Here is a 24,433-nt window from a genome sequence, read left to right on the forward strand (position 1 = left end):
GAGAGAGATCAAGATTAAGAGAAACGAGAGAGAGAGAGAGAGAGAGAGAGAGAGATAGATAGAGTAAGGAGAGAGAGAGGGAGAGAGAGAGCTAGATAGATAAAGGAGAGAGAGAGGGAGAGAGATAGATAGATAGAGAAAGGAGAGAGAGAGAGAGATAGATAGTTAGAGAAAGGAGAGAGAGAGAGAGAGAGAGAGAGAGAGAGAGAGAGAGAGAGAGAGAGAGAGAGAGAGAGAGGAGATGAGGAGAGGAGAGAGAGAGCAGAGGAGAGAGAGAGAGAGAGAGAGGAGAGAGAGAGAGAGAGGAGAGAGAGAGAGAGAGCGAGAGAGAGAGAGAGAGAGGGAGAGAGAGAGAGAGAGAGAGAGAAGCAGGAAAGGTGCCATGAAGCAGAAGTAGTAGAACCCATGCAGCCTTCCACTGATTACCCAACGACATCCCTCCTACTGAAGTCTGGAAGTGATGGGATCTTTTGATGCCCCTTGTGGAATAGAAGATTGTGTCTCGCTCGGCTCCAAAACAAAAATACAAAGAGACAAAGTGTGTTCTCCACTGACCAGCTGTGACTGAAATGTTTGACCTTGATAAAAGACTGAATAGGACAAACAGCTGGGCCAAACAGATACTGAGTTTGGAGACAACTGTTAGGAAATAAAAATGTGTCATAGACAAGTGCCTAAACAGAAATCCCAAGAACAATGGTATACCAACCAACGCACTATCACAGATTATTATTGTTGCGCTAGTTGGTTGTACCTGCACCAAAACTGCAGTATTTTTCCTTCATAGCTTGTTTTCCATCTTATTTTTACATTTAATTCCATGGCTCTCTCTTGTACCTCTGCAGCAGACATATGGTAAGCAATATGTTTGGAACGTCGAATTGCAATAAGATAACAGTATTGAATCGCAAAACATACAGAATCGTGAGAATCGCAATACATATCGTATCGGCCCCTACATCTCGTGATAATATCATATTGTGACGTCCCTGGCCCCAATTCCCAGAGCCCTAATTGTAACTAAAGCGTTATTGATGGCATTAGCTGAGAGAGATGTACGGTGTACACACTTATCAGAACTATCTAGAATCCAAATCAGAACAATCTCTAAGCAGAGGAACAAACTGGATTAGTATTCAAATAATAATCCCTCCCAAACACTAATCACATGATCTCATGGTCTCATCCATCATCCTGTGTGGAAAGTAGTGTCACCTATCACATTCCCTTACAGTGCACTGTATGCTGTGGGTTTGCCGCTCGGCCATCGCTCATCCATATATTTATATGTACATATTTTCATCCACCCCTTTAGATTTGTGTGTATTAGGTAGTTGTTGGGGAATTGTTAGATTACTTGTTAGATTTGTGTGTATTAGGTAGTTGTTGGGAATTGTTAGATTACTTGTTAGATGTTACTGCACTGTTGGAACTAGAAGCACAAGCATTTCGCTACACTCACATTAACATCTGCTAACCATGTGTATGTGACCAATAAAATTTGATTTGATTTGGGTAGTAGGAAGTAAGAGTAGCCTGTAGATTACATGCACTGACTCTGCAGGTCAGTCTGATGCACTCAGCATAATGGAATAACAAACCTGTCATCAGTAGAACTCCACCCAGAGCTGAGAGAGAGCACAATGGCAGTTACTCTCTCTAACACAGACATGTAAATATTAGAGACCTACTACAACTCATTGAAACACGCAGCAGACAGACAAGATGAAAGAACTCTGGAGAAGAAATCAGGATTGGAACTTTTTTCGAGTAAATAAACGTCCAATTCCATTACAAAACGGTTCCGCCCAAAAAACCCTGACCCAGCAATTTAGTGCGAAAAGGTAAAGAAATCTATTCCTCCATCCCTGAATAGCTTTGCACCTCAGTGAACACATGAGGGAAAAGGAAAAGAGACAGAAGATAAGCGTAAGAGAGGGAAACTAGTGCGAGGGAAAGAGTGTGGGGGAGAGAAAAAAAACGAAGACACAAGCTGGGTTCAATTTAGTCTTCCCACAGGAGGTGGAGTGACCTGTCTGTGCTACAATAGAGGTCATGCAATTTTGAGCGGGCACCCCTGTCTTCAGAGGAGGCCGAAGACCCCTGCCTTCATGTGCACATCCAGGGGAAGAAACCAAAAGGTCCCTGTAGCGTGCAGGACTCCCTAAATGACCTTTCTTGCTAAAAACAGGCTCGCCACACCACAGCTACACAATTGACACAGTAAGCTACAGCACTAGCAATCAGTAAAGCTATCAAAACATAGGGCAGGGTACTACAAGGCCAGGCAAGTCGACCAAGGCATTGCAGCTGAGGCCTGCGCTTCTTCTGCACAAAGGCTTTTGGTAATAATATGGATTTGGGGTGGAAATGTTGTCAAACCCCTAAATAACGTTAAACCCCAAGACCTAGTTAAAAGAACATGGATCCCCACTGTATCCAATGGTATTTCTCGCTTCATCTCTTATCAGCCAGTTAAAGCAGCAGTCCAAACTCCACCTGAGACCTGATCACCGGGCCCATACACATTCACAACATGCACTGAACACCTGTTCATGGTGTAGAAAAACACTAACATTAAGGCATCTCGATTTGAAGAAAAAAGAATAAACAAACAAACAAACAGGCAAACATGACCTTTACTTTCCACTGATTGCCCCAGAAAAGCTAATGAACATTTCCATAAACATTTGCGATTCGGAGGGAGTCATTTTAATTACACTCTGTAGAGGAAGGATGAGGTTGGGCTAGGATAAACATTTAATCAGAACCGGCCTTGTGTTCGATTAGGTGAATTCTCTGAGCACTGATGTCCATAAAAACAACATTGACAGGCTCTGTAAAAAAATATCTAATTTGTTTGACTGAAATGATTTAAATGTTGTTGTTTTCTTTCACCTTTATTTAACCAGGTAGGCAAGTTGAGAACAAGTTCTCATTTACAATTGCGACCTGGCCAAGATAAAGCAAGCACTTTGACACATACAACACAGAGTTACACATGGAGTAATGGAGTAAAACAAACATAATATAGTAGAAAAATAAGTCTATATGCAAAAGTGAGCAAATTAAGTGAGATAAGGGAGGTAAAGGCAAAAAAGACCATGGTGGCAAAGTAAATACAATATAGCAAGTAAAACACTGGAATGGTAGATTTGCAGTGGAAGAAAGTGCAAAGTAGAAATAGAAATAATGGGGTGCAAAGGAGCAAAATAAATAAATACCGTAAATTCCGGACTATAAGCCGCAACTTTTTTCCCACGCTTTGAACTTCGCGGCTTAAACAATGACGCGGCTAATATATGGATTTTTCCCGCTTTCAAATTTGTGGGTCCTGACAGCGTGGAGCATTGTCAAAAAATCCACTATCATCAACGGGTTTCGAAAGGCTGGACTGCTGCATGTTGAAGAGGGCTCAGCGGGGGATTTGCCTCCGGATGAAAGTGACGAGAGCGACAATGAAAACGATCCAATATCGGATGAAGCAATTCTGAGGCTATTCAACTCCGACACCGAAGGAGATGGTTTCAGTGCACAGGAGGAGGAAGATAGTGACCAATGACTTTCTTGGTAGGCTACTGTTTACTGCTAATTCTAAATGTTTTGTTGTTGTAAAGCCTATTTATTTTTTGTTACAAGCCGTGTTTCGTTAAAGCCTATTTATTTTTGTTACAAGCCGTGTTTCGTTAAAGCCTATTTATTTTTGTTACAAGCCGTGTTTCGTTAAAGCCTGTGTAAAGTTAATTTGTTTCAATGTACCGGTAGGCACCTGCGGCTTATAGACATGTGCGGCTTATTTATGTTCAAAATAATATATTCTTTTAAATTCAGTGGGTGCCTACCGGTACATTGTTGGCTTATATTCAGGCGCGCTTAATAGTCCGGAAATTACGGTAAATAAATACAGTAGGGGAAGGGGTAGTTGTTTGGGCTAAATTATAGATGGGCTATGTACAGGTGCAGTAATCTGTGAGCTGCTCTGAGAGCTGGTGCTTAAAGCTAGTGAGGGAGATAAGTGTTTCCAGTTTTAGAGATTTTTGTAGTACATTCCAGTCATTGGCAGCAGAGAACTGGAAGGAAAGGCGGCCGAAGGAGGAATTGGCTTTGGGGGTGACCAGAGAGATATACCTGCTGGAGCGTGTTCTACAGGTGGGTGCTGCTATGGTGACCAGCGAGCTGAGATAAGAGGGAACTTTACCTAGCATGGTCTTGTAGATGACCTGGAGCCAGTGGGTTTGGCGACGAGTATAATGAGTGGGCCAGCCAACAAGAGCGTCCAGGTCGCAGTGGTGGGTAGTATATGGGGCTTTGGTGACAAAACGGATGGCACTGTGAAAGACTGCATCCAATTTATTGAGTAGGGTATTGGAGGCTATTTTGTAAATGACATCGCCGAAGTCGAGGATCGGTAGGATGGTCATTTTTAAGAGGGTATGTTTGGCAGCATGAGTGAAAGATGCTTTGTTGCGAAATAGGAAGCCAATTCTAGATTTAACTTTGGATTGGAGATGTTTGATATGAGTCTGGAAGGAGAGTTTACAGTCTAACCAGACACCTAGGTATTTGGAGTTGTCCACATATTCTAAGTCAGAACCGTCCAGCGTAGTGATGCTGGACTGACGGGCAGGTGCAGGCAGCGATCGGTTGAAGAGCATGCATTTAGTTTTACTTGTATTTAAGAACAGTTGGAGGCCACGGAAGGAGAGTTGTATGGTATTGAAGTTCGTCTGGAGGGTAGTTAACACAGTGTCTAAAGAAGGGCCAGAAGAATACAGAATGGTGTCATCTGCGTAGAGGTGGATCAGAGAATCACCAAGAGCAAGAGCGACATCATTGATGTATACAGAGAAAAGAGTCGGCCCAAGAATTGAACCCTGTGGCACCCCCATAGAGACTGCCAGAGGCCCGGACAACAGGCCCTCCGATTTGACACACTGAACTCTATCAGAGAAGTAGTTGGTGAACCAGGCGAGGCAATCATTTGAGAAACCAAGGCTATTGAGTCTACCGATGCGGATGTGGTGATTGGCAGAGTCGAAAGCCTTGGCCAGGTCAATGAATACGGCTGCACAGTATTGTTTCTTATCGATGGCGGTTAAGATATCGTTTAGGACCTTGAGCGTGGCTGAGGTGCACCCATGACCAGCTCTGAAACCAGATTGCATAGCGGAGAAGGTGCGGTGGGATTCGAAATGATCGGTATTCTGTTTGTTGACTTGGCTCTCGAAGACTTTAGAAAGGCAGGGTAGGATAGATATAGGTCTGTAGCAGTTTGGGTCAAGAGTGTCCCCCCCTTTGAAGAGGGGGATGACCGCAGCTGCTTTCCAATCTTTGGGAATTTCAGACGACACGAAAGAGAGGTTGAACAGGCTAGTAATTGAGGTTGCAACAATTTCGGCAGATAATTTTTGAAAGAAAGGGTCCAGATTGTCTAGCCCGGCTGATTTGTAGGGGTCCAGATTTTGCAGCTCTTTCAGAACATCAGCTGACTGGATTTGGGAGAAGGAGAAATGGGGAAGGCTTGGGCGAGTTGCTGTGGGGGGTGCAGTGCTGTTGACCGGGGTAGGGGTAGCCAGGTGGAAAGCATGGCCAGCCGTAGAAAAATGCTTATTGAAATTCTCAATTATAGTGGATTTATCGGTGGTGACAGAGTTTCCTATCCTCAGTGCAGTGGGCAGCTGGGAGGAGGTGCTCTTATTCTCTAAGGACTTCACAGTATCCCAGAACTTTTTTGAGTTTGTGTTGCAGGAAGCAAATTTCTGCTTGAAAAAGCTAGCCTTGGCTTTTCTAACTGCCTGTGTATATTGGTTTCTAACTTCCCTGAAAAGTTGCATATCACAGGGGCTGTTCGATGCTAATGCAGAACGCCACAGGATGTTTTTGTGTTGATTAAGGGCTGTCAGGTCTGGAGAGAACCAAGGGCTATATCTGTTCCTGGTTCTAAATTTCTTGAATGGGGCATGCTTATTTAAGATGGGGAGAAAGGCATTTAAAAAAAATAACCAGGCATCCTCTACTGAAGGGATGAGGTCAATATCCTTCCAGGATACCCGGGCCAGGTCGATTAGAAAGGCCTGCTCGCTGAAGTGTTTCAGGGAGCGTTTCACAGTGATGAGTGGAGGTCGTTTGACCGCTGACCCATTACGGATGCAGGCAATGAGGCAGTGATCTCTGAGATCTTGGTTGAAAACAGCAGAGGTGTATTTAGAGGGCAAGTTGGATAGGATGATATCTATGAGGGTGCCCGTGTTTACGGCTTTGGGGTGGTACCTGGTATGTTCATTGACAATTTGTGTGAGATTGAGGGCATCAAGCTTAGATTGTAGGATGGCTGGGGTGTTAAGCATGTCCCAGTTTAGGTCACCTCTGAAGATAGATGGGGGGCAATCAGTTCACATATGGTGTCCAGAGCACAGCTGGGGGTAGAGGGTGGTCTATAGCAGGCGGCAACTGTGAAAGACTTGTTTTTAGAGAGGTGGATTTTTAAAAGTAGAAGTTCAAATTGTTTGGGTACAGACCTGGATAGTAGGACAGAACTCTGCAGGCTATCTCTGCAGTAGATTGCAACACCGCCCCCTTTGGCCGTTCTATCTTGTCTGAAAATGTTGTAGTTAGGGATGGAGATTTCAGAGATTTTGGTGGTCTTCCTAAGCCAGGATTCAGACATGGCTAGAACATCCGGGTTGGCAGAGTGTGCTAAAGCAGTGAATAAAACAAACTTAGGGAGGAGGCTTCTAATGTTAACATGCATGAAACCAAGGCTATTACGGTTACAGAAGTCATCAAAAGAGAGAGCCTGGGGAATAGGAGTGGAGCTAGGCACTGCAGGGCCTGGATTCACCTCTACATCGCCAGAGGAACAGAGGAGGAGTAGGGTAAGGGTACGGCTAAAAGCTATGAGAATTGGTCGTCTAGGACATCCGGAACAGAGAGTAAAAGGAGCAGGCTTCTGGGGGTGATAAAATAGCTTCAAGGTATAATGTACAGACAAAGGTATGGTAGGATGTAAATACAGTGGAGGTAAACCTAGGCATTGAGTGATGATGAGAGAGATATTGTCTCTAGAAACATCATTGAAACCAGGTGATGTCATCGCATGTGTGGGTGGTGGAACTGAGAGGTTGGATAAGGTATAATGAGCAGGGCTAGAGGCTCTACAGTGAAATAAGCCAATAAACACTAACCAGAACAGCAATGGACAAGGCATATTGACATTAAGGAGAGGCATGCTTAGCCAAGTGATCAAAAGGGTCCAGTGAGTAGTGAGGTCAGTTGCGGTCACGGCGATTCAGACAGCTAGCCGGGCCATGGGTAGCAAGTTGGCAGAAGATGGTCTGTTTTTAGCCACCTCGTGCGTTTCCGGCAGTAGACTAGTGGGGTTCCGTGTGGTAGAGGGGACCAATCCAATTGGAAAAATAGTTATAGTTTTAGTGGCCCAAGAAAATTGGCCGATAAACCTATTCAGATAGCAGCCGATAAGACAGCTAACAATTAGCTGGCCGCAGATGGGCGTTCAGGTTACGTCGCAACGGAGGGGCCAGTTGGATAGCTTCCTCGGGCAGATAACGTCGGTAGTCCAGTCGTGAAGGCCGATGGGGCTCCGCATCGGCAGTAAAACGGGTCCGGATAGGTGATTGTAGCCCAGGAGTGGCTGATGGAACTCTTCAGCTGGCTAGCTCCGGAATAATTGCTGTTAGCTCCTGGACCGACGTTAGCCAATAGTCACTCACCTGCAAGATCCAGGTGTAAATGTCCAGAGCTTGCGGTAGAAATCCGGGGATATGGAGAGAAAATAGGCCCGGTATGCTCTGGTCTGAGTCGCGTTGTACAAAACTGGCGCTAGCTTTTCGAGCTAAGGGATAGCTGATGACCGCCAACCGTGGTTAGCTGAATTCTAACGTTAGCTAGTGAACTGGCTAACTTCTGGCTAGCTTCTGTTGTGGATTTCAGATTTGAGGTAAATAATACTTTTTTTTTTAATTGGTGAGGCGGGTTGCAGGAGAGTGTTTTGAAGTTGAGTTTTTAGAAAAAAATATATAAAGAGATATGCGAAGAAAATATGTAAATATATATATATACACGGGACACGACAAGACGAGGACAAAGGACGTCTGATTGCTATGCCATCTTGGATATGTCATCTTGGATATAAAATGCATTAAAGGGAGTCAAACACCTGGCTGTTTGATGAGGGCAGGCCCAATCATCCTAATCAGAATCATCCTAATCCATCGGAGAAAGCTTTAATCCAGCCAATGTTGTAATGAGGTCAGGATATTCAGAGGGGGATTCACCAGCCTCAGCAGTAGGCAGCAGCACTAGAGAAGCTGCAAGCCACAGTAAAAAGGTTCTGGGAAGAACACAAACCTCACAGAGCTGAGTATCCAGGGCTATAGGAAGGACATCATGTAAATGAACCTCATTTAGCTTTCAGCAAGGTATTAAAAAATTGGTGATTCGTTAATGATACAATAAACTTCATCTGGATCAAACGGAAACAACATGACATTGGTAACTAGCTTGTTTTGAAAGGAGAGACCAAGGAGAGACGCCTGCTCAGCTCTACTGCCATTGTAATCCTTTCATATTTTGTTCAATAAAAACATAAAAGTAATCATTACCGTTACAAAAGAACAGAGGAATGATGAAAACTGTATCTGATTGAAGCGATCTCCTGCAGCTCTCTTTGAAAGATTGTGCCTTGGATTCTCAAATAATAATAGTGGGGAGTTGTAGCAAACAAACGCCTTGGAAAGGGTTAACAGACATGACGTTCCAGCCAGAGATAAGGTTCTGAATGATTACACCACTGTATCCAATTGTCCTCATCATTATCGCTGCCTATCTCCTACTGTCAGTGATCGACTCCCAAGATTACCTCCCTTCCTCAGTCGTATGCATTTCATGACTCATTAGCTGTGGTTCTTCTGAGTCTGACCAGCACTGAATCGCTAGGCTAGCTGCCTCCCTGGCCCTCTCTCCCAGTCGGTCTGATTCACCCACTGCCCAGGAGTATAGTGAGTGTGTCCACTGAGTGTGTCCAGTCTCCAGTGAGGCTCTGGCTGGGTGCTGTTCTGAGAGGAGGCATATTGCATGCAGGCACCATGCCGTGCCACTGCCAGAGTTAGCGGCAGGCACTAGAGGATTATTACTGACGACAGGGGCATTCAATGTGTAGCAGGCCGACTGAGGCCTGAGCTGATGCTGTCTTGTCTCTCTGGGTTCAGCACCAGTTTAGAGGCAGCAGGCAACTATGGGGCAGCTATGGGGGAGGCATTGCTCACTGTGCTTCACAGTGCAGTTCTCAGAGTGGTGCTGTGTGGCGTTCATTAAGGACTGAGGGTGTCACACCAGCTTAGGTCCCCTGTCCCCTCTCGCCCGGGCTTCCTGCTGCTGTGGACCAGCGCTTCTGCTTTTCAAGACTCTTTTTGACTGAGGATCAGACCTTTTTCCCCTCAATATGGCAAGTCTGATTGCGACATGTTTTCTAATGCATTCTGATATCTCACAAACAGAGGCATTCATCCAAAGTAACCCTAATTGGCTTAAATGTATACAGATTGGTGGGTATTTAACTATTTTGGAGACCAGTCCACTTAATTTACCATTGGATGAATACCAGGCCCAGACTTAGAACCCAGAGTTCCAACGAGAGCCAAAGAGCAAGAGATGCATTTAAAAAATAGCACTCCTACATGGCATTGCAATTCTAAAATACATCTCCAGTCCTCCTACCTTCCCATGCTGAGGTAACCTAAACATGGAGGCGGTTCTGTTTGATCTGGGAAGGGATAGAAGCTTTAAGCCCTTTCTGTGTGAGGTGTCCTTCTTTAAAAAGATTTTAATCTCAACAGGAATGTCCGGCCAAATAGAGGTCATGGCTGCCAGAGCAGCCAGCAGACAATAGCAAGCAGTTGGTTGTGAACCTGAGAGGAATTCTGGTGAGGATTTGTTTCTCCTGGGCCTAGACTCATCTCAGTAAGCATTAGGAGTCAGGGTGCTGACTGAAAGAGCAATGACACAAAATGATACATGATTCGACTACAAGAAGGGGTGTGGCTCTGTGTGAAACAAACTATGGGAATAGCTTTAGTCTTAGGGGTTATTAAAGTATACTTTATGTAAATCAATGTCAATGTCATGTAATGCAATGTATGTAAACTGCAATAAGAGACAAAATATGTAATATTTGTGATTATCTGCAGCAGTAGTCGAACCTGAGGTGCAAAACTTCCTATTCTTTGTGAAGGGTTCACAAATTATACAAGTCAAATATTTCCCTCCTTGAGAAAACACTGATTTCTGGCATGCCCTCCCTAAGAGGAAACATACCTCCCTTTATTTCCGCTATGGTTAAATTGTCAAGCTTTGCCCCATATTTCCTCTTAATCTCACTTTGACAATTTAAAAGCTGAGCGCAGCGTGCATGCCTATCACCGGCTCTGAGAGAGGATGAGTCTGCCCCCTTCCTCCGCCCTCTTCCTGCCTTCCTCCCCTCGCATTTTTATCAGATTGGTTTATCTAATTTTCCAGTAAATGCTTGAAATGTATTCCTTCATACCTTCTCCCCATAAACGTTAGATAAAAATGAATAGCTCGGCACTAACTGCCTTCACACCCTCGCTCCATTCCGATACACATTTGGAGGGGCAGGAGGGGAGAATCTCTTTCACCTCTAGAAGGATGACAAACACTTATTCAGCAACAAGGTAGAAGCCAAGACCTTTCCAACCTACCTATGAGGGATGAGGCCTTTAAATTCATACAGGGTTGAGACAGACATCTTTAAGCCAGTATGATAATAGCTGCACACATCAGGATAGGTTAGGTTTAAGGAAAGCGTTTAGTTTGTGCGCAATCCTGCATTCATGCTGAAGTGGTCATCAAAGGCGCTCTCTATCATAGTACCCAAAATGTTGAGAGTTTAATCAGAGGGGGAGAAAAACAACAAGGTTGCATTAGGCATGCTGAACCAGCGCCAGAAATATGCAGAGAATTGATGAGGTGTCACTTTCGCTAAGAGTCACACAATCGCTGCCGACAAGAGACTGTAATCCCCTCCCTCCCCGCCTGCCACCAACAAGCCACAGCACAGAAAGAGACAGAGACGCTGGTTCCCTTCGCACGGCGCACATGAAAGAGAAACGCCCTTGATTTTAGGGAAGGTTGCCTATCTCCCTCCGTCTTCTCAACCCTGGAAAGTAGTGCTCTCCTAACACACAACGTGCAACATAATTAAGTATGATGCTCTCTTTGCTTGTGGTATTGGAAAACCTGACATGAGGTACCTTACCTATCACATTAATCCTATAACAAACATGGGAATATATTGTGCTCTCTTACAGTAACATCAGAAACACAACTGTGTCTGTTTATTAAATGTGCTTGCATTGATGAAAGCAATTTCAAAATCCATTAATTCATTTAGACGGCTAGGAGAACTCTGCAGGTCAGACAGGAGAAACAAGCTAAAACAGTAGCCTCAATTAGAAAACATAACATAACATTGTTCATAACATGGCAAGGAAACAAAAGTGAGGCAGACTGAGAGAATGATAGATAGAGATAATGTCTAATACAGAGATTATATTGTGTATGTTAATTCATGTGTAGACCTATTCAAATCAGCACTGCAACAATTAGGTTACTCCAAAGGGCTAAGGGATTAGGCTAATACAAAACAAATCATCTAAAACAGCAACAAAGACATTAGAAGTAAGGACTTCACATGTAAATAAAAGTGACATCACTAATTTCAACACCACCCATATTTTGTCTTGAGGTACGGATCACATTAATAATTTACCATCATGTTTGCTCTGATGCTTCCACTTGTTTTTCACTCAATCGGAAAACCAATGACGACAGTATTTCTGGCCCAAATTTGTTAATCAAAAGTACGGGTGGCTGGGTTTGGCACATTGCTTTAATTTCTTGTCATTATTAGTGGCAGTGACTTTGATCAAATCTTCGCGCATATAATTCGATTAATTCACTCATTAACAACTAATTATCTCAATATCGAATTTCAATAAAGCCATAGGATCATTGATCTGAACTGATCTGCACCCTGAGGAAAAGTGGTGACAAAATTCGGACAAATTCTCTCAAATCTTGAGGCTTGACTGTAATACCAAAAACGGCTTCCTTCCCTCTCTGTCTCTATCTTGGCATTGTCATTCATTCTTTATACAGCATATTCAAGCACAAAGACTTGTCACTACATCACTTCACTTTTGAAGGATCAAAATGCCTTTCTATTTCATAAATGCACCTTTAAGAGAAGGTGGTTGACTATTTGTCACTCCAGAGGTTTGGCGGACCTGAGTTGATGTGGGAGTGACAGGTGAGCTATGACAGTGGGGCTCAGACCATCAGAAGGTCTCTCAACCAATCACTTTGCTCCGCACTATTTTCTTTTAAAAAGTTACACACTTAAAATGTAATTAATGAAAGGGGAAAGAAACACTTTTAGCTAATAACTTTAGAATTATACAAATAAAACAGTGCTGCTTTTCTTTGCCTTGGCTCCTCTGACGATTCCGCTGCCTGTCGGTTAATGTGTTCAAACCACAACGTTTGCTTCATTGGGATCAATTGTATTAAGAACTCAGCGATGCCTTCCCCGGCAGCAGCTTTTGAATTTCCTTAGAGAAACTTCTGCAATTGCAATCATTCAAAATCCCTCCAGCTTCAGGCAGCAAACTAAATAATGTTTAGTTCCAGTCTCTCTGCTAGTCTCCACGTATGTAGACAAGAGAGACAATCCATACAACAAAAACAGATCATGACAAATAAAATGTGAAGATCAAGCAATACACTGTCTCACTTGCATAACATTTTAAAGTGGCTGCACTGGAAATAAATGAAATAATGTAAAATGGCTGGCCTATAGGTCAAGGACAAATGGCTTCTGTGATTCATTTTCACACGGCATACAAATAATAACATTTTGCACTTTCATTTTCTGCGACAGAAAGCTAAACGAATTGTTATCTTTTCTTATTGGTATGATACAATATATGAAATGTGAAACACCTCCAGGCTCTTATGCAGCCTATGTTAAATACTTTGTTATGTTGAAATTATGAGTTCTACATAATGCTGGATGAATACGTTGTGGAATATGCAGCCCTACTGAACAGGAACTCGTGTGATCGACAGTTACATTTATGGTTTAGGCTATACAGGGATTCCTTTAATTAAGAATGGAAAGTGTAAAATTAAACATAAGCAAAGCGATAAGACACATCCAATTTGATCCAGCTCTTATTCCACGGATACATACACTACATGGATACACTACACTACAAAAGTATGTGGACACCTTCAAATTAGTGGATTTGGTTATTTCAGCCACACCCGTTGCTGACAGGTGTATAAAATCAAGCACACAGCCATGCAATCTCCATAGACAAACACTGCCAGTAGTATGGCCTGTACTGAAGAGTTCAGTGACTTTCAACATGGCACCGTCATAGGATGCCACCTTTCCAACAATTCAAATTTCTGCCCAGGTCAACTGTGAGTGTTGTTATTGTGAAGTAGAAATGTCTAGGAGCAACAACGGCTCAGCCACAAAGTGGTAGGCCACACAAGCTCACAGAACGGGCCTGCCAAGTGCTGAAGCGCATAAAAATCATCTGTCCTCGGTTTCAGCCCTCACTACTGAGTTCCAAACTGCATTTGGAAGCAACGTCAGCACAATAACTGTTCGTAGGGAGCTTCATGAAATGGGTTTCCATGGCCGAGGAGCCGCACACAAGCCTAAGATCACAATGTGCAATGCCAAGCGTCGGCTGTAGTGGTGTAAAGCTCGCCTCCATTGGACTCCGGAAAAGTGGAAACGCGTTCTCTGGAGTGATGAATCATGCTTTACCATCTGGCAATACGACGTACAAATCTGGGTTTGGCGGATGCCAGGAGAACACTACCTATCCCAATGCATAGTGCCAACTGTAAAGTTTGGTGGAGGAGGAATAATAGTCTGGGGCTGTTTCTCATGGTTCGGGCTAGGCCCTTTAGTTCCAGTGAAGGGAAATCTTAATGCTACAGCATACAATGTCATTCTAGACGATTCTGTGCTTCCAACTTTGTGGCAACAGTTTGGGGAAGGCCTTTCCTGTCTCAACATGACAATGCCCAAGTGCAAAATGCGAGGTCCATACAGTTTGTCGAGATTGGTGTGGAAGAGCTTGACTGGCCTGCACAAAGCCCTGACCGCAACCCCATCGAACACCTTTGGGATGAATTGGAACGCCGACTGCGAGCCAGGCCTAATTACCCAACATCAGTGCCCGACCTACCACTAATGCTCTTGTGGCTGAATGAAAGCAAGTCCCCACAGCAACATTCCAACATCTAGTGGAAAGCTTTGCAGAAGAGTGGAGGCTGTTATAGCAGCAAAGGGGGGACCAATTCCATATTAATGTCCATGATTTTGGAATGAAATGTTCGAGGAGCATACTTTTGGCCATGTACGTGGAAATAGACTGTTGCAGGTTCTTATGTGCGTAGGTTGAGTGCTTTATTCAGCCAGTGAGCATCATGGTACGTTCAAAGGTCATACTATTCTTAAGGAGCTCAATGACACTGTGCTCACAATGCAGAAGAAACCTTCAATTAGGATCTGCCGAGAACATCATGCTCTCCATATTCCTTTCTACAGCAGCCAAACAGTACAGAGCCTCTAGACAAATTAAGACAATTAATATTTTACAGTGGCTTCAAAATGAATGCTAATGTGCTTTAGGAATACAGGGCTCTGGGCATGTACATTATGAAAATCACAAGCTTAACTGTTAAAATGTTTGTGTTCTGTGACATGCTACATTTTTTATCATACATTTTTCCTCTATGTCTTACTATTGGCCGCTAGACTGGAGGGCCAAACAAAAAAACTGGAAATGGGAAGCTAAGCAACAGGAACAAATCAAGTTGAAAATCTAGTGAATATAATTCTATCAGCTGCAAAAGCGGTGTTGATGTTGAAACCTAAATAAATATAAGCATGTGATTCTACACATAAGACAATTTAGATCGACCATTTTTAGATAATATGTACTTTGTCAGCATAAACAAAATAGATTTAACAATGCAATTTTTTGGGGGTTAATTATTCCTTTGCTAACTAATTTAAAACAGTAAAGCTGAAGTTAAGTTGAATTATAAAAATGTGAGTTAAAAAAAAAGTAAATTCAAGAATTTACCATGTATGCGCAAATATAGTACGGGAAAGAAATTTATGAAATGTATGCATTCACTACTGTAAGTCGCTCTGGATAAGAGCGTCTGCTAAATGACTAAAATGTAAAATGTAAAATATAGGCTTGCAGAATGTCAGATTTTGTGTCTGATGTTAAAGGGTAGGAAGCATGAGTTTTTACTCACCAAAGTAACAACATAGTGTGGTCAAACACTTAGTAACTCAGTTGTAGTCACAATCTGGTTACCTATAACTACAAACATAGTTATGTTTTGGGGTTTTTATATATTTATTAACTTATTTCCGGATATCTTCTAAACTACCCACAATGACTATTTCTCAACGTCATATGGAGAATCTACTCCATGTTAGCAAGCTCGCTATTGGATTAGCTGACTCTCCCTCGGCTGGTAAAACGGCCTCTCCCTCTGAAGTGCCTTCTTGGCTTTTCTTTGGTAGCTAACTCAGCCGTCAATCGTTAAGTCTCCACTCTCTCTACTTTATATCTGCTGGCTTATTTTGTGTTCTGTGGATTCCTGCCTTTGGTAGACTAGTTGGTGTTGTTCTCTGGCTTACTACTTAGCTATGTCAACCGTGGTATTTGGCGAGCTAGGCTAGTTAGTTATTTTAGCCTGCTAGCTAGACTAGCTAGCTAACTTTAGCTAGCTGGCTTGCTTGCTGGCTAAGATAACTGCATATGCCGGTAACATTATTTGATAACTGGTTAGATGGTGTCATATTTCTAAAACTTTGGATTACTTTATGTAGCTGTAAACTAGGTGTTGATAGCAACTCATGCAGTCACGGAAAGTTAACAGGCTGGTAGGTCTAACGTTAGCAGGCTAGTAGGGCTAACACTCGCAGGCTAGTTGGCTAGCAACCTTGCAAGATGATTTGAAACAGTAAATTCATCAATTTTTGCTTTTAAGTTGGCACATTTTTTTTATTAAAACCAGTAGCCATGGGCCTCCTGAGTGGCGCAGCAGTCTAAGGACTGCATTGAGGCGGTGCTTGAGGCGTCACTACAGACCTGGGTTCGATCCCAGGCTGTGTCACATCTGGCCGTGACCGGGAGTCCCATAGGGCGGTGCACAATTGGCCCAGCGTCGTCCAGGTTAGGGGATGGTTTGGCCAGGGGGTCTTTACTTGGTTCATTGCGCTCTAGTGACTCCTTGTGGCGGGCCGAGTGCCTGCAGGCTGACTTCGGTCGTCAGTTGAACGGTGTTTCCTCCGACACATTGGCTTCCGGTAAGCAGGCTGGTGTTAAGAAGCGCGGTTCGGCGGGTCATGTTTCAGAGGATGCATGACTTGACTTTCGCCTCTTCCGAGCTTGTTGGGGAGTTGCAGCGATTAGACAAGATCGAAATAAAAATAAATAAACAGTAGTCATGAGTGCAAACAATTTGGTTTAATTTGAAGTTGTACATTTGAAGTTATTTTTGTTGGAGTTTACATTATATGGAATAGGCTGGCTTGCCAGAAGATACTGACCCTACCATTACGCTTGTTTACAATGAGCTGCACTGGGGTCGGAACACAATCATGGTTACACCGATTGTGGAGTCGGCACGTGATATGGGTCGGAAAACATACCTCAATGCAAGGATGGGATGTGCCACTGTACTCCAACTTTTATCTTTATCCACACTGATACATCGAGAAGATTGAAATACTGCTAGTTTTTCCAGAAAACTGAACTTTTCACCCTCATACTAGTTGCAGTAGCCAACACAGCCATTTTGGAATGGCAGTGTCAGCCAATCAGCTTATTTATTTATTTTTTCACACAAAATGTTAATCACAGTGCAGTTATCACTAAACATATTATTTTCTGTGTTATAGCCTAACTAGTCGACAGGCTATAAAGGCCTGGGGAAAGTTGTTTATTTAAATAAAACCAGAGAGGAAGAGACAAACTTTAGGCTACTTTGGTGAATTTGCGAGACATATGCACACCAGGTTTTTTCTGCCTGCCCACTCCTTTCTCTCCTTCCGTTGTGTCACTTAGGGTGTATTCAATACGCCGATTCTGTTACAAAACATTTCTTAAATGGAAGCAAATGCAATGAAACAGGAAGGGACTTAACTGAATTTGTCCAATAGAAACTCTTGTTTTAGTTGCGAAACGGAACTGTTTGGACTAATGATTACACCCTGCTTTTTCTCTTATCTAATGATGTGAGTTTGTTCAGTCTTCGATCTGTAGCATGTAGAACATCCTAGCCTATTCATTGATGATAGGCCCACCTTTACTGAAGTTGCGAGACATTGCAAGCCAAGAAATTACGAGATACACCATTCCATTGCGAGATACAGCTTTTGATTGCTTTTTAATAGGCCCAGTACTCATTTCTGACTGTATGCCTGGTGGCCGACTTGCCTATACTGTGCCCATACCCTCTCTCTCTGTTCCTCGCTAACTCGCTATGAAAGACGCAAGTGTCTCGGAAGTACGCCAACTAATCAGTCTTCTCAATTCCAAAAATACTGAATCTTAGGTGTCAATTCCTTGCAGAATCGAATCTTGACACTCAAAAACGGGAGTCAACACCGGGAGTCCATGTGCTAGAGTCGAGGAATAAATTATTTTGGAATCAACTCTCCACCACTACATCGTCGTCATTAAAAGTTGGAAAAATGTCAGAGAAAGGCAAGCGACAGCAGCAAAGTCCTGTATGGCAATACTTTAAAAAGTTAAATGAGAAGGAAATGCAAACTTTGCGAGTAGTACAGGTGCAATGCTAACCATCTGAGACCCGAACTGTTGCAGGCAGCAGCGCAGCTGCATTATGAATTCATGTGGAAAATGTTTCTTATCATTTTCATGGAAAACTGCAAAACAAAATTGCTGTTTAAATGTTAAGAACATTTGTCCATTTGTCACATCCTTAGTGTGGACAAAGGTACAATTTGGAGTAGTGGCATATCCCATCCTTGCTGTGAGGTACGTTTTCTAACCTATATCTCATGCCGGCTCCACAGTGTCTTAATGTAACCAAGATTGCTTTCCGACCCCAGTGCAGCTCAGTGTAAACAAGCGTAACGGTAGGGTTTGTATGTTCTGGCATGCTTGCCGGGTCCTCCATATTATGTCACATGCCACAAAAACAATTTCCGGCATGACTTCGGGATTCTCATGCTGCCAAACATACCCTCGTAAAACTGACCATCCAACCGATCCTCGACTTCGGTGATGTCATCTATAAAATAGCCTCCAACACTCTACTCAACAAACTGGATGCAATCTATCACAGTGCCATCCGTTTTGTCACCAAAGCCCCATACACTACCCACCATTGCGACCTGAACGTTCTCGTTGGTTGGCCCTCGCTTCATACTCGTCGCCAAACCCACTGGCTACAGGTTATCTACAAGACTCTGCTCGGTAAAGCCCCGCCTTATCTCAGCTCACTGGTCACCATAGCAGCACCCACTCGTAGCAAGCGCTCCAGCAAGTATATCTCGCTGGTCACCCCCAAAGCCAATTCCTCCTTTGGTCGTCTTTCCTTCCAGTTCTCTGCTGTCAATGACTGGAACGAACTGCAAAAATCTCTGAAGCTGGAGACTCATATCTCCCTCACTAGCTTTAAGCACCAGCTGTCAGAGCAGTTCACAGATCACTGCACCTGTATATAGCCCATCTGTAAACAGCCCATCTATCTACCTACCTCATCCCCATACTGTATTTATTTATTTATCTTGCTTCTTTGCACCCCAGTATCTCTACTTGCACATTCATCTTCTGCACATCTACCATTCCAGTGTTTAATTGCTATATTGTAATTACTTCGCCACCATGGCCTATTTATTGCCTTAACTTACCTCATTTGCACTCACTGTATATAGACTTTTTGTTTTCTTTTGTTCTACTGTATTATTGACTGTATGTTTTGCTTATTCCATGTGTAACTCTGTGTTGTTGTGTGTCGAATTGCTATGCTTTATCTTGGCTAGGTCGCAGTTGCAAATGAGAACTTGTTCTCAACTAGCCTACCTGGTTAAATAAAGGTGAAATGAAATTTAAAACATTAAAAAAATTCTGATAGGTTTGATGTAATAACATGAGAAATAGACACATTTGCTGTAATTTTTCATTGGGACTTTTGATGCGTACACTAATGCAAATCCATATGTTACATGTGGTTACACTTATGCAACCTACCCTTAAGAATGAACATAATGTGTTTTTACATTGTATCAGAAACATTTGCAACGATAACCACGAGGAGAAGAAGGGCCCATACCTCATTGGTGTTCCACCTGTGTCTCTCCTTTGGCAGCGACGAGCATTTTGGTAGACATTCAAGCAGCTTTTTGGGCAGGTATATTTTCAAATGTCCATGTTCATCTGCAAAAAGAGAAAGATGTGTGTAAGTGCATGCGTGCTCCTTTTGCTCCTTGTGAGACCTGAGGAATCAGAACTTTGTCAGAGACCATGTTGAATTGGCCCAGTTTCAGAAGACAACGGTGGTGCCGTTATGGTACAACCCACCTCACCAGGTAATATCACAACAGTACAACAACAATCCATCTTTGGACAAAGGCAAAGCCCATTTCTGTTATCCTAAAAAGGACACAATGGCAAGTATACCTAGAACAACACTGTCCTCTGTTTCAGTGATTCAAACTGCAAGCTAAAGTGGTACAACACTCTCACACAGGCCCAAATGCCAGCGGATGAGAAAAAAAGGAAATACAACTTGTTCTGTAGTGCAATTACAGCTGGGTTGTATATCAAATGCTTCCCTGGCCTGATCCCTGCCTCATCTTACTCTCTCCACAGTTTCAAAGGGCATGGCAGCACAGTCAAATCACTGTCATTCACCCTCATTGTTCTGAAGCAGACTTTCTAAATTACAATAACACTGTCTGTAGAGGTAGCCTATCTGGGAATCGGCTTCAATTACACACAACTTGTTATTATCTGTCGATTATATGTCCGTCTCCCATAACTTTACATTTGACATCAATATTTCCATATCCACAAAGAGAACCATGGGGCCTAATGCACAAAATGTAAACGCCCAATCACACTACTCTGTCTATGATGTGAGAAGCTGTGGGCCTTCATGCCTTGAATACCATAATTATGTGAATTATTCAAAGAAAGTAACCATGTAAAGCCCATTGCTTTACCTGGTTACACTACATGTTACATTTCACAATCATATCACATGGATAATGTAGCAAATTCAGTGCAGAGTAGACATACTTAGATACAATCATGCATTAGGCCCATGCTATTCAAGGTCCTATTGTTCATTAAAATTATATTGCTTCCTCATTCCTGCTATTCAAATATACAGATGGCATTTCATCCAACACTTAGGTGTTTGCAAATGCTATTTGTCTGGAGACCACTGTGAATGTATGGTATTATGGGCAAAACTAATAAGTGTTTGGGATGAATATTACAAGGAAATTAAAATAAAATAAATTGTAAGCAACACACGGCTACGAGAACATGTATGCATCCATAGCTTTTGCAATTTACATACTAAATTAGCATAGCTCATTCCCAACCAACAGCTTATCATTAGGAGTGGTTTTAAACAGAGAGAGGAGTTACTGTCTGCCAGTCATAATGGCATGACATCTTACAAGCAGACGGCCTTTCAAAGAATGGAAGCAATGCTACTGTACTGAACAACGCACTAACCTTGGCTACTATGTAAATCAAGTTTTCTGAATAATTATTTGTTAGGAGAGAAATTCACACTGAATAATGATGTGTTACAAACAAAACGAACATGATCCATTGTAGACAGTGTTATGTTTTATAGGACTACATTTTGGCTATGGGCCTAAAGAATAATTTTCTTTCACAGCTTTACAATCTCCTACTAAAGTCACCCATCAAGACAAATCTGCTGTAAAAATTGCATTGTTTCCCGCTGAATTTGATTATTTTACTGGTGAGTGTGATAATGTGCATTATCATGCATTATACTATTTCCAATTACCATTATACACTACATGACTAAAAGTATGTGGACACTTACTCGTCGAACATCTCATTCCAAAATCATGGCCATTAATATGGAGTTGGTCCCCCCTTTGCTGCTATAACAGCTCCCACTCTTCTTGGAAGGCTTTCCACTAGATGTTGGAATGTTGCTGTGGGGACTGGCTTCCATTCAGCCACAGGAGCATTATTGAGGTCGTGCACTGATGTTGGGCGATTAGGCCTGGCTCGCAGTCAGTGTTCCAATTCAACCCAAAGGCGTTTGATGGGGTTGAGGTCATGGCTCTGTGCAGGCCAGTCAAGTTCTTCCACACTGATCGCTTTGTGCCCTTGGGGCCCTGTCATGCTGAAACAGCAAAAGGCCTTTCCCAAACTGTTGCCACAAAGTTGGAAGCACAGAATCGTCTAGAATGTCATTGTATGGTGTAGCATTAAGATTTCCCTTCACTGGAACTAAGGGGCCTAGCCTGAACCATGAAAAACAGCCCCAGACCATTATTCCTCCCCCACCAAACATTCTCTTGGCATCCGCCAAACCCAGATTCGTCCGTCGGACTGCCAGATGGTGAAGCGTGAGTCATCACTCCAGAGAACGCGTTTCCACTGCTCCTAAGTCCAATGGTGGCGAGCTTTACACCACTACAGCTGAAGCTTGGCATTGCTCATGGTGAACTTAGGCTTGTGTGCGGCTGCTCGGCCATGGAAACCCATTTCATGAAGCTCCCGACGAACAGTTCTTGTGCTGACGTTGCTTTCAAAGGCAGTTTAGGACTCAGTAGTGAGTGATCCAACTGAGGACAGACAGTTTTTACGCACTACTTACTCGGCAGTCCCATTCTGTGAGCTTGTGTGGCTGAGCCGTTGTTGCTCCTAGACGTTTCCACTTCACAATAACAGCGCTTACAGTTGACCGCGGCAACTCTATCAGGGCAGAAATTTGACAAACTGACTTGTTGGAAAGGTGGCATCCTATGATGGTGCCACGTTGAAAGTCACTGAGCTCTTCAGTAAGGCCATTCTACTGCCAATGTTTGTCTATGGAGATTGCATGGCGGTGTGCTTTTTTTCTCTCTCGATTTTATACACCTGTCAGTAACGGGTGTGACTGAAATTGACAAATCCACTCATTTGAAGAGGTGTCCACATACTTTATTATATAGTGTAGTTGTGTATTTGTTTGTAAAAGAAATTTGAAAGAATGTCTATTTATTTGTCTAATTTTAAGGTGTCTTTTTAGTAGAAGGATAATAATAGACCCTTATAATAGAACCTTTCTGATCTGGTATTAATTAAAGCAACCGCACTTGCTTTTGAGAGCGTTTCAGTGGAAATCATCTTTAATAGCAGGGGTATAGCATCTTTCTCTGATTGTTATCCTCCGACTAAAGTCACTGGTGACCCATCATGGCACATCTGCTGAAAAGATTGCATTCTTTCTTGCTAAATGTTTTTTACAGGGCTATTAATGGATAAATTCTTAACATTCTATCAATTCTGGTGAGCCCATGCACAGAGAGCCCATGGCAAATACTTCTGATTTTAAGTACAGAACCTCCATTCCAGTCGTGCACTAGGCCTATGTCAAGAGACCTATTGAAAGGGAACAGAATATATAGGTCTAGTAAGCCCTAGCTTGTAGAATCCCACCATTCATTCACATGGTACAAACAAACTGCTGTTCCAGCCACCTGATCAGGGAGGGAGAGAAACATCAGAGCCATGTTTAGTGTTGCTCCCACAGGGAGCAGGTAGTAGAGATAGATTCCTTAGCTGTTTGCTGCATCCAGCTGTACCTAGTAATTCTGCGTGTGTAAACTATTTTTATATGAGCTGAGCTGAACAGGTATCTGTAATCATTCGCTTCGCCCAATTAACAAGCCCATGCAGCATCTGCTTATAGGTACCACCAAAGTGGTGTTATTGTTGTCATCAGAGGCAAACAGGATAGAGCTAAATGATCAGCGATGTACCAGGGTCATGGCTAGAAAGGATCCAGATTTTGTCAAATTAAAGTCAGATTTTACTTTTTGTAGCAGGTTAGGAGAACTTACGCAGAGGTTAGGATAATTAACATAGCAGTTCAGAAGAATTAGGTTAAGGTTAGGAAAAGGGTTAGGGTTAGCTTAAATGCAAAAAAAATCTACTTTTGACTTTAATTTGACAAAAGTTGGATCCCTTCTAGCCATAACCATGCACCAGGGAGGGAAATGAGAGGGAAAACGGGACATGGGCAAATTAGGAACAACAAGGAAATGGGCAATAAGGTAAAAAATAACACACATCTAACAAAACAAAAAGAGAAGTACATAACGAAAAGGGCAAAACATGATTGACTTACTAAATGTTTTGCTTTTTAAGACTAGACCAATTAGCTATTGTTGGACTAATTATATTTTCTAACTTTTTTCTAACTGTGGATTGGCTTTCAGCATACATTGCATACTCTGCCTGCAGAATGTTCATATGTTGTTTGTTTTCCAATGAGAAGCCATGTGAGTCCACTGTCCACTGAGTCCAGGCTCCAGCATTAAAGGTGATGTTTCAAGGCAGAGCGAACCACACTCAGATATTAACCCGTTGTGTCCAGGGCGAGCCTTGGCCATCTCTCACCTTCCTCCCTACAGTACACACAGAGCCCACTAACCTAGCCAGCCTATCCCTCACACCCTCAGATGACATCATCGAGGGGAGATATCATCATCACTCCCATTCATTATTATTTTATTAACTGTTTGTACAATTTGGTTATAAGGATGTAGCATATAATATGCATGCAACTTAAGTAAAAAACGTATTGGGTAAAGTTTAAAAAGCTCAGAGTAGAGCAAATCTTGTGTTTCAGATATGGCATCCACGTTCCAGATTTGTTCACTGTCTACCTCTTGATCACCGTAGGAGGGCCATGTTCTCCGCTTCTCACACTGTCAAGCTCACGTCCTGTTATTAGGCTCAGACTGGCTCTCTGTTCGGAGAACACAGAACGAACCACAGAACCTGTTTTAAAATGCTAAACTGAAGCATATTTTCTCCCATTTATTAAGCCCACATTGTCAATTTGTTCCCATGTTATTTCAGCCATCCTCTGATTTTCTCCACTGGGCTTTTCCACAGCTGTGGAGGAGGAGAAGGGGTTCCTTTGAAAGCTTTAGTTCAAACAGAGTTTTGCTCACTAATAAAAGGTTTGTCAACTGTGCCGGTGAGACGAAAGGGAATCCACATATATATAGTAGGTGTGATAGATAGAGCCCCAGCCTGCTTCCACA

General features: G+C 42.8%; 1 protein-coding gene across 2 annotated transcripts in view; it reads right to left on the reverse strand.

Annotated features, from left to right (window-relative positions):
* LOC115168101 (calmodulin-binding transcription activator 1-like) overlaps window positions 1-24,433 on the reverse strand; it is a 349,660-nt gene that overhangs the window by 310,022 nt on the left and 15,205 nt on the right. For both annotated transcript variants that reach the window (XM_029723014.1, XM_029723013.1), the window contains one exon: window positions 19,450-19,553. In XM_029723014.1, coding sequence (XP_029578874.1) covers window positions 19,450-19,553 — 104 coding nt within the window. The remainder of the gene's footprint in view (window positions 1-19,449; window positions 19,554-24,433) is intronic.

This window comes from Salmo trutta, chromosome 30, assembly GCF_901001165.1.
Source record: "Salmo trutta chromosome 30, fSalTru1.1, whole genome shotgun sequence".
NCBI lineage: Eukaryota > Metazoa > Chordata > Actinopteri > Salmoniformes > Salmonidae > Salmo > Salmo trutta.